The sequence below is a fragment of the Rutilus rutilus genome, assembly GCF_951802725.1.
Source record: "Rutilus rutilus genome assembly, chromosome: 14".
NCBI classification, from domain to species: domain Eukaryota; kingdom Metazoa; phylum Chordata; class Actinopteri; order Cypriniformes; family Leuciscidae; genus Rutilus; species Rutilus rutilus.
In genome coordinates, this window is record NC_140219.1 from 37,934,059 (window position 1) to 37,949,548 (window position 15,490).

A 15,490-nucleotide genomic window follows, 5' to 3' on the forward strand; every position below is an offset into this window, starting at 1 on the left:
CTGAACCCGGCAAAACAGTAACAAAAGAAATCATGTTAGAAGATATTGACTGAATTTTAAGCAGTAGGTTTTACATCAAATCACATGTTAACAAATAAATCAGACAATGCACCAGTAATTTAGTGATATCCTCACAGTTGTGGTCTTGAGATATAATCCAGAGTCCTCTTAGTCTGAGACCGAGACAAGCCCGAGACTTGTAAAAACGTATCTTAACACCGATCTCAAGTGCTACAACACTAGTGTAAATGCTGTGATAGCTTCCAGTCAATATGTCTGTTGTCATAAGGTCTAAATCTAATGTAGTTTGTTTATGAATGCCTTAAAACAACAGTAAAGCAAAGCAAAAACAACACATCTCAGGAGAATGCGTTTTTTTCATCAGACCAGGCAAGACTGAGAGAGAAATAGCAGAAGTAGGAGTATAAGCGCTGTTCACTCCCCCACAGGAAACTACACACTCACACACACACACACACACACACAGAAAAAACTGTCAGTGTGAGCCACACAGAAACAGAAAGTGCAACAGTCGGGATAATACAATATTTAAATACAGGGGGGAAACTGTTTCAAAGCTGATGTTTCTTCGTTCCTGAGAAGCTGGAGTGATGAAGATCTTCGTTCCTGAGAAGCTGGAGTGATGAAGACATTGAGAAACAGGGAGTTGGTCTGCTGAAACGGTGTCTACTTTGAGTTGAGATCACGTCGCTCAGAGAGAACATTCAAGTTCACTTAACAAGGTAAAGTACTCTTCTTTTAAACTCTTCTTTACTGGGTGTAGATCATCATCAGCCCATTATTACTTCCATGAGACTGATCTCCATCCTACATCTTTCACACACACTCTCTTTGAGGACAATACTCTAGAAGCCAAGTTAAATCGGAAGACGTTAAATAATATTACTACGAGCACTACTGCTATTGATAATATACATCTACAAAAAGATTAGTTAAAATCATATTTTTTTCAGTTGATTTAGCCAAATGTGTCACAATAATGGCTAATACAGAAATGAACTCAAATCTCAACTGAGTTCTGATGATATTCTGTGAATTCGCTTCGATTGTTCACCTGAAACACACTGGATTTATTCTGTCCATTACTGTACAGTGAACAGAGTCCAGGAAGTGTGTATTTTAGGAACAGTTCAACTGTGAATTAGCTCTTTCTCAGTGTAACTTTTACCCTGTTAACCTTTATGCCCAATCACAGGGACAGCTATTTCAACACGCTGTTCACAACAATATTATTTTAATCCATTTTGTTCCATTCCAACTATATCCAAAACTTAGGTTTCATTTTCCAAATTGTCTAAGCATATTCATCATACATGATCTCATACTCATCAGCACATTTAGATGTTATAGATCCAGCTGGTTTGGGTGTGTGTGTGTGTTTGTAGGATTTCAATAGTTTTTAACATTGTTTTGCCATCCGAGAGAGTAGCATCAATAATCAAGGTAACACCGTACAATAAGGTTCATTAGTTAACGTTAATGTATTCACTAAACTAACAATGAGCAATACATTTGTTACAGTATTTATTCATCTTTGTTAATGTTAATTAAAATCCAGCTGTTCGTTGTTTGTTCATGTTAGTTCACAGTGCATTAACTAATGTTGACAAGTATCAAGTATTAAAATTAACATTAACAAAGCTTAATAAATGCTGTATAAGTTCAGTTCATGCTAACTAATATAGTTAACTAGTGTTAACTAACAAACCTTATTGTAAAGTGTTATCATAATCAATAGCAGAAAATGATGAATAGTGTGTTTAATGGAATATGCAGTGAAGTGGGATGAAGCATGCTTAGTGATCTAGTGGAGTGATGTAGTGCACACGTACGAGTGTGGAAAGTCCCATAGAGAGATAAATGACGGTCTCATTCACACGCCACCCACAAGCCAGCACACACAGATCTCACGGAGGAAAATGGCTTTCTTAGTTAGCATACTGAATCATTTCGGACCAAAAAAAAAAAAAACTAAACAAAAGGAGCGTTTGCCCTCGGGGTGTTGTGCGAGTCTGCAGAGATCAGATGCAGAGATTTGCCTAATATTGAAATACGAAAAACAAAACTATCTGAAAACACACACATACCTCTATAAACCCTTTGAACCAGGTGGTGAGGGATGCAAATGATGTGTTCAGAATGTACGTGACACACAGAAATGTTGCAAATGTATCTAACCATCCACAACTTTTATCTGCTTAATTCACAATGAATGTGCAATGGCTTGTACAAATGGATCCATGTTTGTAAACAAATGATTTATTTCGTTTTAGTGTATCATAATTTGTGTAAGCAACAAGTAATATGTGCATTAGTGTAGGCCTATCAGGTGACGTGTGCGTTCTTTAACGTCTTTTCTCGATTTCATCCGGTTTGATTCATTTTTGCCATTTCAAACCCACACACACACCAGCTATGAGTGAACAAGCCCCAGTCCTTCATCTGCACATCTCTCTGAAGCATTCAACAATACACACACACTAATGTGACCAACACCCAGCTAGCAGAAAGTCGTCTATTAGACGTTTAATAGATGTAAATCTTCAACGTCTAATTACGCTCCACTGAAGGTTGAAGATGAAAATTGAAAAGACGTCAAATTTGTCCAACTTTTCAACGCTGAAAACAGGTCGATCTTCAACTTTTACTCAATGCCTGTTGACAACTGTAAATTCCCAAGTCACAACACATTAACATGCCAAATAACATTTTAGATTAACATTTGAATGAAACAAAGCTTAAAAGAGCTCACTTAGAATAGCTTTATTATACTAACTTATAAAACAGCACATTTTAAATAAAATATAGTGCAATAAACAGGTCCAGTAACACTATTCAAAAGCAATCACAAAACTACAGTAGAAAAGGCTGACACGTTAGAAATATTATAAAACAACTAATTTAAGTCAACACAAAACACATATACAAGAACAAGATTAACATTTGGAAGTTCACTAAGTAAAGCTTTAAATAACTTTGATCAGAAAATGTACAATTCATTTTCACATGCAATTCTAAACTCCTCTGATTCCCCTGTAGTGTCTGCAGAATGCAGGATTACACACACGTGCAGCGTTTTGTACAAACAGAGGCATAATGTGAATTCAAACTAAGATTTTTACAAATGTTGTTTTGGTGGTTTGCCTTTTGTCCTGTGGCCGTATTACATCTGTCTTATCTGTTTTAGCACTATGGCACATTCAGTTCATATTTATTAATATTTGATCAAACCTGCATCATTATATAAGACACAGAACAGAGGGTTACTGTTTGCCAAACACATCTGTGACAAAAGCGTTCAGTAACCCAGAGCTATTTTATCAGTACTTCATTCATCTGGCTGCTTTATATTTCTGTAGGTATTAGTGGTTCAGCTGAAACTCAGGATTTTACACAAATGATGATCATTTATTATTTTCAAAATGTGTGAAGATGTGTCTTTACTCTAAATAAAAAAAAATCCTGGGTCAAATATGGACAAACCAGACCGTTGGATTAACATTTTAATAAAAAAAAAATAATAATAATGTAACCCAATGGTTAGGTTTCTCCATATTTTACCCAAATTTGGTTTGAAACAACCCAGCATTTTTTAGAGTGTTTAATCTAGATTTTACGGAGCCCCTAAAGGGACAGGGTAGTAGATAAAAACTTGGATTGGAGAATAATATTTTTTATATATATGGGCCATTCTACAGAATTGGTGCAAAGTCAGAGTTGGAAACATCTTGTTTTTTTTTTTGTTTTTTGTTTTTTCCACAAATTTTGCATGTATGCAAATTGTATAATATCCAAGGTATGCTTTTCTAGTAGTTGTGCAGTTAATTCTCATATTGTATTTTCAGAAAATGCTGGAATATTTTCCTTCTCCCCAAATTTGTCACTACCGAAACACAATATTAAATTATTTATTAAGAAGGCTTATAATGACCCATTAAGATTTTGTTTACATCTACCTTATAAATATATATTTTTTCTATTTAAAAAAATATATTTTTACAGGTTAAATCAATAAAGATTATAATTTTAATAATATTTTAAGTGTAATTTATGAGATTTGTTGTATTTTGAACCCAATCTTTCTTTGTAGAAGGCATAAAGTTTATCGTACTGATTTCAAAGTTAAGGATTCATTAGTTTGAATATGCATTGAACCAAACACTATCATAACATCTTAGTTGATAATTCAATATACTTTATTTTTGACAAAACATCCCATGTTACGGTAGTGACTGCACATTTTTGGTAGTGACAGTAATGTTTTGGTAGTGACCACAATACTTAGTTTGCCATGGCTGAATCAGACTGTCCACATTTTATGTTAATATAAATAAATAACTATGAAGCACATATGCAGTCAGTACATATAGCAGACACACATCTGACAGTAAAGATCTTATAAGAACACCTAGAGCTAGGTCTTGCTTTGGGTCTTGAGGTGCAAGTGAGAAGAGGTATGCTCATAGATTTTTCTTCCTAAAACAAAACAACAACTTACAATGTAGACTCAGAACCACTTTGTTTTATTTTCACATTTTCAACATTTTGTTAATGAGTCATTCAGATAAATCTCCAGAACCACTGAACTCTCTCTCTCTCTCTCTCTCTCTCTCTGTGTGTGTGTGTGTGTGTGTGTGTGTGTGTGTGTGTGTGTGTGTGTGTGTGTGTGTGTGTGTGTGTACTGGTGTCTGATCACCCTCACAGGAAGTGCTAGGTGGTGTGGAAGCCCTGCAAAATGTCTCAACCTCTTTTTGTCTTTTCACCATCATCCTGTGTCTTTTCTGTCTTTTCCTCCGTGCTTTTCTGACATGTCTTTGCTCCCTGTCAGATAATTCACTGATACTCTTCAACTTTCCTTCTTCCCTTATTGTCTTATATCTTTCTTTTTCTTTCCTAAAGGCGGGGATACACTGTGCGATTTTCGTCCGATTTTGAGCCGAATTCTGACTCGTGCGACTCTTTTTCGGGTCGGGCCGATTTTCAGCTTTGTCGTGCGTCGTTTGTCGTGCAGTGTCCGTGCAGTGTACAGAGGGAAACGAGAGGCGATTAACCTCTCACGACCGGCAATCGGATGGTCGGATGAATTTCTGGCATGTTAGAAATTTTGGTCGCTCCTCGTGACTATATCGCACAGTTGAAGCAGAGCTACGAACCGATTGCCCTAAACGCAGTGTTTTTTCCCTCACTGCGCCTGCGCGAAAACAGTTTCATCTGCAGCAACAACAACAACAAAAAAAAAAAAAAAAAAAAAAGAAAGAAAAGGGAGATAGGCCTATTTAAGTTCTGTAGTTCAAAGCTACAAATTACTGTTGCTTACCTCCAGTTCGTGTTGCAAAATGGATTAACCATTACCCACTTCTTCCAAGCCACCTGCGATGTACACTTTGCCTCTTTTATTGTTAAAAAATGTTTTTGAAATAAAGCTGTTTTTAATTTTCATTGATGAATTATTGCAGTGGTCGGACATAGACTGTTAATAATTAATTATATGTATATAATTCATTGTAATCGACCTAAATGTTTTAGACAATTTTCAATGAGGAGAAGTAAGCTTCTATGTAATATTTTATTATCCTCACAGCGCGTTGGTTATGCGGTGATGCGCTATGAAATTGTTGCGTGGCAATTTAATTATAATAGCCTATCACTTTAATAATAAAAGTAGCCTAGGCCTTCCCTAATAATAATAATAATAATAATAATACAATAATACTAGTCTACTAATAATTTAATATATAAATTGGAAATGCTAAATCTTCTTGATATTGATAGCTGATGCTTGTTTTGACAATATCTCTGGATAGGCTGATATCGTCCATAGGCGCAACTCGGCATGAGGATTTATCGCGCTGATTCGCGCATATTTCACACGTATAGTGTGAGCAGTCAAGTCGCAGCTCGACGTTCGGACCGTACAGTGTGAGCACATAAATCCTGAGCTTTGGCTTTACATCGCATGCGATATACTCGTTCAGTGTGAGTAGGTTCCTTGCTGAAATCGCACAGACATCGCACAGTGTATGCCCACCTTTAAGTATTCCTCGTACTTCACTGGGTCTTCCCTCAACCTTTGTTTGTATTCTCTCTGTCTCTCTGTTGTAGTTTTTCTATTTATTTATTTTTAGGCATGTTGGTGTTTTCTGTCATTCTCCCTGTCAAGTTAATCATAGAAATTAACATTACTGACAACAACCTTACACCTAAGCTAGTATCATGGACTGCAACCTTAAGTAATTGTAACCTCATCACATTACAGAATTTTAACAGAACCTTGCATACTAAAACACTACTAAAAGTCAAGTCATCTTCATTTATATAGCGCTTTTAACAACGTAGATTGTTTCAAAGCAGCTTCACAGAGATAAGCGTATAATTTAAGGTAACAGAGATTGTTTTGGCTTTATAGCAGAGTTAAAGGGGTCATGACATGAGAAACCAAATTTGCCTTGATCTTTTGGCATATAAGAGGTCTTTGTACCATTAAAACGTCCTGCAAGTTTCATAGCTTAAGACGTCCTCCCCATTATAAATGAATCATTTATTTAATCAAGCTCTGAATACAGCTCGTTCTGGATCCATGGTATGAAGTGACGTCACGGTACGAAGTGACGTAGCAGTCGTTTGCATATGACCGCCTCCAGCGTAGACAACTACGCTTCAAGCGCAAGATAACTACACCTCATTTCATCATCGCATCTGTCACGCGCTTCACATGTGTTCAGTCGACGTGGGTCTGTTTACAAGAAGATTGCGATGTCACGACACGCAGATGATGCAGTTTATTTTTCGCGGACGTCCCAGTCACGGCAGTGTTAATTTAAGCGTGTGTTCTCCACATTTCAAGGATGAGTGACAGTTGAGAACAATCGCAGTTTGATGCTTGGCTTTGCCAGAAAACTTTTGTACAAGATAAGGCCGTGTGGACTATTCTGGGCTCAACAACGACGACGCAAACTGTAAGTAATGTAGGCTATTTAAAACTTAAAACTTTTTTAAAACGTTAATTGCAGTTTAATTCATTATGAATAATCACCGTGTTTTTTAGTCTACTTATTGTTTTATGACCGTCATATGCCCCGTAGGCTATTAAAAGATGTAGGCTGTTAAACTGACAAAATAGTTTCACACTTTCTATGTGGATGGGCTGATGCTTTCTGTGTTGTGTTGATGGTTCATTTCCTCTGATTCCGACTCAAACATCATTGCAATCGCCATCGCCTCGCACGCATCACCCGTTACTATGGTAACGGTAAACACCGTAAAATCCGCACGTTTTGAAAAGGGGGCGTTAACAATTGATGCATAGGCACTGACGTTATCCAATCATAACAGTGGGTGTTAACACTGAACTCTTAAAGGGGAAACACCCCCAAAACAGACTGTTTGAATCAGAGCATGAGAAACAGGGTGGGAAAAGGTCATAAATCACTCAATTTTAAACGTTTTTTGTCCAAAACTAAAACTAACCTAAGGGAACACAATAAAAGAAAAGAAAAAACCATGTCATGACCCCTTTAAGTTATTTTCCATCTAAAGTTAGTTTTGATTGATTCGCTTCCGTCGCAACGATCATCTGTTATTAAATTAGGGGCCGCTAAGACGACACCATTCTCTCGACACAGACTTTAAACGTGAACCTGTGAGAAACGCTGATGGCGTTCACATGCGCATTTAGAATGGGTTCTATAGTTATGTGCATTTGAAAATACGCAGGTTTGGAATTCCCTACAAACCAAGCCTAAACAAAGTACTTGTCTTTCCTTATAAATTTTGATAAAGAATTTTATTTTATTTTGTTGCTTTGGGGTAGGAACGCGAAACAAATTTTCCCGACAACGCCTTATCTGTATAGTGGTAGAGGGATCCTCCATAGGGAGAGACTAGTTGGCACTTCAGCACTGTGTTGTCATCGGTCCAGGCGAAGGTCCTTCGTCAGATCTGGATACGGCCTGGATCCGGCAGGCTGCAGGAAAACCTCGGGATAAACACAGACACTAAAATTAGCGTAGATGCCATTCTTCTCATGATGTAACAAGTACATCAGGAGTTATGGGAAGTGTTCCCGGTTCCGGCTGACCTAATCTATGCAGCCTAACATTAAATTATAGAAGTCTATAATGTATTATGTGAATGCTAGGTCAAAGAGATGTTGTTTTAGTCTAGCTTTGAACTGACAGAGTGTGTTTGCCTCCCGGACAATGGTAGGAAGACTGTTCCAGAGTTTCGGTGCTAAATAGGAAAAGGATCTACCGCCAGCAGTCGATTTTGATATTCTAGGTATTAGTAACTGGCCGGAATTTTCAGATCGCAATAGACGTGACGGACTATAATGCGTTAAGAGCTCGCTCAAGTACTGCGGAGCTAAACCATTTAGTGCTTTGTAAGTAATCAGCAATATTTTAAAATTGATGCGATGTTTAATAGGGAGCCAATGCAGTTTTGACAGAACTGGGCTAATATGGTCATACTTCCTGGTTCTGGTAAGAACTCGAGCTGCTGCGTTTTGAACCAGCTGTAGTTTGTTTATTAAGCGTGCAGGGCCTCCACCCAGTAGAGCATTACAATAATCTAGCCTTGAGGTCATGAACGCATGAACTAATTGTTCCGCATTTGTCAATGAGAGCATATGGCGTAATTTAGATATATTTTTAAGATGGAAAAATGCGGTTTTACAGATACTAGACACGTGACTTTCAAATGAAAGATTGGTATCAAAGAGCACACCCAGGTTCCTAACCGACGACGAAGACTTAACAGAGCAGCCATCAAGTGTTAGACAGTATTCTAGGTTATTACGTGAGGAAGTTTTTTGTCCAATAATTAGAAACTCTGTTTTTTCAGAATTAAGTAGTTGGAAATTCCGAGTCATCCAATTTTTTATATCCGCTGTGCATTCCGTTAATTTTGTGAATTGATAAGTTTCGTTAGGTTTTGAAGAAATATAGAGCTGAGTATCGTCAGCATAACAGTGAAAGCTAATTCCATGTTTCCTAATGATATCTCCTAATGGTAGCATGTACAGAGTGAACAGCAGCGGTCCTAGTACTGAGCCTTGTGGTACACCATACTGAACTTGTGATCGATGAGACATCTCATCATTTACTGCTACAAACTGATAACGGTCAGATAAGTATGATTTAAACCATGCTAGTGCATTTCCCGTAATGCCAACATAATGTTCTAATCTATTTAAAAGAACGTTGTGGTCAGTGGTGTCAAATGCAGCACTAAGATCGAGTAACACTAATAGCGAGATACAACCACGATCGGATGATAAGAGCAAATCATTTGTGACTCTAACGAGAGCTGTCTCGGTACTATGGTATGGTAAAACATACTACAGTAGTAATTATTTGCATAACTGTACTAAAATGTAGTTTATTCCTCCAAATAAAGGATTATGTGTTCCCTTTTGTCACTACCAAAACAATAATGTCACAACTGAAACTTCAAGAAAATGTTTCGGTTGTGAAAAAATGAGTTTGGTAGTGACATTCCTTAAAGTTACACACAGATTTTTAGACTTTAGAACACATTTACCTCAAAATGATGGGATCAATCTACTCACCATATAGCACATGAGAGAGAGGGACACAGGAATATTTCCTGATCAAAAATGTAGGGGTGTGGTTAAAATCAGTCTCAGCCAATGGACTACAACATTCACTGTTTTGGTAGTGACATGAATGCAGGACACGTTTTTTTTTAGATAAAGTTTCATGATAAGATTTTAATAATTAAATGCTTTTCAAATGTGTTTTTTGGATGAGGGACAGCAGTTTGCACCAATTCTGTAGAATGGCCCATTTATTTTTTAGTTTATATCATTGATTTAACAGGGACCATGCTCAACATATGCTGTGCCAGAGTTAGCTAGATAGCTCACTGGGCAGGATACTAGATATATATATATCACTATAGATATATATATATATATATATATATATATATATATATATATATATATATATATATATATATATATATATATATATATATATATATATATTTTTTTTTTTTAAATACAATAGCAATTTAATGGTTATCTTGAATTAAATGTCCCTGAACTTGTAATTCAATATCTTTATCTCCTTTGTTACTATTTTTCTTTCGTACTCTATTGATATTCTCCCAGACTGGTCTACTATTCCCCATCGTTTATAAGGTTGATGAAGAAATTAGACTTTGCTTTTCTCAATTCCTTTACAACTTTATTACGTAAACACTGAAATGTCCTTCTGTCATATGCTAACCCAGATTGAGCGCAATTTTCAAGGCATGGTCCCTCTGTTTCATTAACTTACATAGCTGTTTATTTAACCAAGGTCAATTCTGTTTCTTTCTAGAGAATGTAACATTCTTACTGAATTCGCCTTTAACCTTATTAATTGTGGCCATTAGACACTCAGAATATTTTGTGTTCTCTCACAAAACCTGTTGTGAGCTCGGACAGACACGTCCTGTTTTAATGTCCCGCTGGCAGTGTTTCAGACAGCTCTGTATGTTAATGGAGTGTTTCATAGTGTTTGAACTTGGACTAAAATATAAAGAAATGCAGTCAGTGTTTAACTCAAGGAGTTCAGTAAAGTTGGCAATATATATTCACAGATTCGAACTTCCCGGATCAATAACACGTGAGCTAAACATTGTTAAAACACAAATGACACCTATTTACAATCATAGTCAGATGGTCAGGAGGGACCAGCTGAATATTTCATCCCCGCCCAGAACTGTGGGAGCTGTGGGCTTGGCCTCTGAGGGAGCCCAACTCATAGATGCTGGTCTCTCAACTGAGGCTGTGGAGACCATTCTTCACTCCAGAGCTCCCTCCATGAGGAAACTGTATGTCTTAAAGTGGAGAGTGTTTACTTCTCGGTGCAGTGGTCGTCAGCTGGACCCAGTTAACTGCCCTGTTGGCAGTGACAGACACACGAGTTATCACCGTCCACTTTAAAGGCCATAGCTGCTTACCACATTCCTTTGGGTGGAATGTCTTTAGGGTGAGAGCCCTTAATAACATTTCCTCTGTGGCACTTTGAGGCTGAGGCCTGCAGTATGCACTAGGGTACTGGCGTGGGATCTGGCCGTGGTGCTCCAAGGCCTATCCCTGGCTCCCTTTGAGCCTATTGAGGAGGTTCCAGTCAAGTTTCTGACTCTCAAGACATTGTTCCTAGCTATTACTTCTCTTAAAATACAAACTTTGTCGGTTTCCCCTTAGTGCTTGGATTTTGCACTGGACATGGTAAAGGCATTCCTTCACCCTAGACCGGGGTACATTCCTAAAGTTTCCACTAATGTGGCCAGATCTGTTGTACTGTAGGCCTTCTGTCCTCCTCCATTCCAGGATGCCAACCAGGAGAGAAATGATCAGCTTTGTCCAGTTAGGATACCTACCCAGTTAACACAGAACGTTCCCCTAATGTTATTTTTTGGTTATTTTTTTGGGAACCAAATACTTACGTTAGGGGAACGTTCTTTTTTGGTTTTATTTTTATGTAACAATAAAATAACGTTCCCAGAACGTTGCTGGGTGGTTACCATAAAAAATAACGTTCTGGGAACCATAAACTAACATTCTGAGAATGTTCTGGGTACCAAAAACTAACGTTATGGGAACCAAAAATTGTTAGCTGGGTACGTCCACAGAGTGTGTGTTTTGGACCTACCAATAAAGGGTCTTCAGCATCTAAGCAGAGAATGAGCAAATGGATATTCAAGGCTATCTCTCTTGCCTACGAATCGGCTGGACTGCCTATCCCTTTGGCATTACGGGCCCATTCGACTAGGAGTATGGCTGCCTCTAAGGCCTTAATGTCAGGAGTTTCACTTCAAGAAGTTTGTGATACGACGGGCTGGTCCTCACCGCACACATTCATGAGGTTTTACAGCCTAGACTTGTGCTCCAAAGCTGAGGCTCAGGTGCTCTCGTCTTAGTGCTTTCTCGATTCACACTAGACACAATCACGCAGAGCGTTCCCACAGAGTCAATCGACTCAGTGTCTCGTTCAGGGAACCGAGGTTACAGTCGTAATCGAGGCGTTTTCTATCGCTCATGTCAAGTCAATGATTACAAGTTAACTTTCTTGATTGTAGTTTGTGAATGGCAGGTTATTGCCCTAGAGTTAACTTCACCTCAGAGGGATCCATCAAAAACAAATGCTTTTTCATTTTGGCTGGATTTTTGGAGTTCCTGAGGTTACTGGTTAGACTGAAATAAAATAATGTTCTTTTAAAATGACAATATTCTAGTTGACTATTTTAAAGCTCCTTTAAGAGGATAGATTGATGATTGAAGAGGATGATTTTTGTCAAAGAGGTGAGACTCGAAAGTCGTAGGTTCCTGACTGCTGCTTTATATGATGAAGGAACATTAAAGGGTCTGTGGTGAAGCTAGCTGAAAACAGCCACGACCATGTACACCAAAAAGAAAAAAGTCATGCAGGACAATGTACTTAAATTGAAAAGAATTGTGCCACACACCAGTGATTATAACTAAACTGAAAGCCATGTAATGAAAGTCTAAAATTCCAAATGAATCAAATAGGATGGACTCAGAAAAGCCGTCAATGAACACACATATTACCTGATGCATAAATGAACGTCTTATTGCATGCACAAATTATAAAACATTAACACTAAAGAAACCGTTTTGTATGTCTCCATCTGTACAAATCTCTTAACATTGATTTAATTCAGAATTTCCTTAGACAGAAGAATTTCAGAATTTTTAGCAGAATTTGGTTGTGGACAGTAGGATACATTTGCAACATTAGTGAAGTTCATGGATAACTGTGTGCATGTATTTGTTAATAATTTTGAGACTAACTTCATCCCATAGTTTTCCTTTTAATGTTAGACTATAGGAATGATTATTGTATCTAACTTGAGCCGTCTGCTGTCTTTCAGAACTGGACAACTCTCGAGTGTGTTGCATGTGGAGGTAACCATGTCAGAAGACTATTTCTGGGATGTATTAAATAAGCTCCTTAGGTATTTTAGAGTTTACTGGATGCTGTTTCGGACTATTGGATGCTGAGAGTTGTCTGACAACGTGTGCCTTCCCAAAACTACAGTGCCATGCCAAGCTGAACTCGATAAAAGATTGCAGATAAATGAGAGGAAAAGATGAGTGTCGACACATTCACTTGCACTACCGCGAACCAAACAACACCAGTACAAGATTATCAGCATCACATTTATGCAGTCTTCTACACAGTGATTCTTGTTCCTGGACTGATTGGCAATGTTCTAGCACTCTGGGTGTTTTATGCCTACATAAAGGAGACAAAGAAGGCTGTGATATTCATGATCAACCTGGCCGTCGCTGATCTGCTGCAGGTGTTATCTCTACCTCTGCGCGTTTACTACTATTTGAACAATTCATGGCCTTTTGGTCATTTTGCTTGCATGGTCTGCTTCTATGTGAAGTACGTCAACATGTATGCCAGCATCTACTTTCTAGCCTGCATCAGTTTGAGACGCTGTCGCCTCATCATCCAGCCGCTGCGATACGACGGCACGAAGAAACGCCAGGACCGCAGCTGGTGTTTAGTCGGCTGGCTCGTGGTGTGTTTCGGGTGTCTGCCGTTCCCTCTTCTACGAAAAAAACATGAGAATGTGTATTGCTGCTTCTCTGAGCTACCCATGGTGCAACTCAGCAAAGAACTAGGAGTTTCCCTTTTGACCTTCGCAGAACTCATGGGTTTTATTCTCCCGCTGGCTATAGTGATCATCTGCACGTGGCTGACCGCTGCGAGTCTGCGAGAGAAAACCTGCGTCCTGCAGGACACTGGGGAAAAGCACAAGGCCTTCAAGATGGTGTTGAGTTGTGCTGGTGTGTTCCTGGTCTGTTTTGTGCCCTATCACATAACTTTCCCTTTGGACTTTGTGACCAAAATCCAAACTAGCGTTAGTCCTACCTTTAAGTTGGCAGTCCTCCATGTTCATCCGGTCACCTTGTGTTTAGCGAGTCTGAACTGCTGTCTGGACCCAGTGATGTACTACTTCACCACCGATGAGTTCAAGCGCCGTCTGTCCAGGTCAGAGTTACCAGAAAGCCTGCAGTTACACCTCAGAGGGTCTTGCTCCACAAATCGTGATGTCTGAGGTCTCCACCAGAGACGGCACAGGGACATCGCTCTTACATAACGAAAAACACTTTCTGAGTGTACAATTGATGAACTCCAAACAATCTTGTTGAAAAATGTGAATGTTCGAACTGCAGAATATTTATGAAACTAAGCTGTGATTTTTATTGACATGAGCCATGAACATTTCACAAATAAATCTTGTTCTGCTCTTGATGTTCAGGGAATGGGGAAAAAATGTAGTAAAAATGTAACATTTGACATATTATAAAATATATTATTTTAATATATTTAAAAAATTTATTCTATTTCTTTGATGACAAGCTGATTTGGTGTAAGTGGCTCAAGTAACATTTCTTATGATCAGAGTGCATCATATTTCTGTAGAAACTGATAAAAACATTCTTTGATAAATAGAACGTTTAAAAGAACAGAATTTATTTGAAATGCATTTTGTGTGTGTGTTTCACATTGTAAAAGTCTTTACTATTGCATTTGATCCCTTTAATGCATTCTTGCTGAATAAAAGTATAACTTTCAAATATTTTTACTGAGAGTCTGGTTAAAAAACTGTAGTACATAATCAAGTCGATGATAAAAATAAAAAACCTATACCAATAATTTTTTTGTATATGAGGGTAGGCATAAACAATACATACAATAGGATCTACACTACCTATAAAGTCAATCCCTGAATATTGATTTAATTTCAAATCATTTTAACTAACAAGATCATGTTGATTAATATTAATTTAGAATATAGACAAACATTATATTATTGTAATTGTCTAGATTGGCAATTTGTTTAATCTGCCCTATATCAAACCATTCCTTTTAAAGAACATGAATCTATCAATTTGCCACTTCAACGTGACATCAAAAACCAACAGAACACTCCACCGTTTTTTGAAATAGGGCTTATTCACCTTCTTTCCCACATTTAGATAGGTGGGCAAATGCATTTTTGTCTCAGTGCATGCATTGTTTTAGTTTGACAGGGTCGGCGCGAGCTTAGCTTAGCATAATGAATGGAATCCTTTGTTGCCAGCTAGCATGTCCTGAGTAAAAGTGATAAAAAACAAAACAAAAAAACACCTAATTACCTCTTGTGGTCTGCGTATTCTCAACGAGTACAAATAGCGATGCAGATTAACACTAGTCGATTTCCTATGCAGATATTGACTTGGGACTATATTAGGGGGAAGCACAGGCGAAGCACTGCTACTGGGGCGCAGAGATATCATGCAACACATGAAATATTTGGAGTTTAAACTAATCTCTTTCTTTGTATCAACTAAATATTTTAGCTTAAACCTTTCTCACAGACTAACGTTAGGCCCTCCATCTTCTTTGACTCGTGACGTAGTGCAGACACGGAGTTT

General features: G+C 37.9%; 1 protein-coding gene across 1 annotated transcript; it reads left to right on the forward strand.

Annotated features, from left to right (window-relative positions):
- The first annotated feature begins 471 nt into the window (after positions 1-471).
- On the forward strand, positions 472-14,652 carry gpr174 (G protein-coupled receptor 174). Its single transcript, XM_084430251.1, has 2 exons — positions 472-743; positions 12,928-14,652. Exon 2 carries the CDS (start codon positions 13,147-13,149, stop codon positions 14,125-14,127), a length of 981 nt encoding a protein of 326 aa, XP_084286377.1. The 5' UTR covers positions 472-743; positions 12,928-13,146; the 3' UTR covers positions 14,128-14,652.
- The last annotated feature ends 838 nt before the right edge of the window (positions 14,653-15,490 follow it).

Excerpts from the sequence above, each read along its gene's own strand:
- gpr174 (XM_084430251.1), top strand. The coding sequence starts at position 13,147 with ATGAGTGTCGACACATTCACTTGCACTACCGCGAACCAAACAACACCA.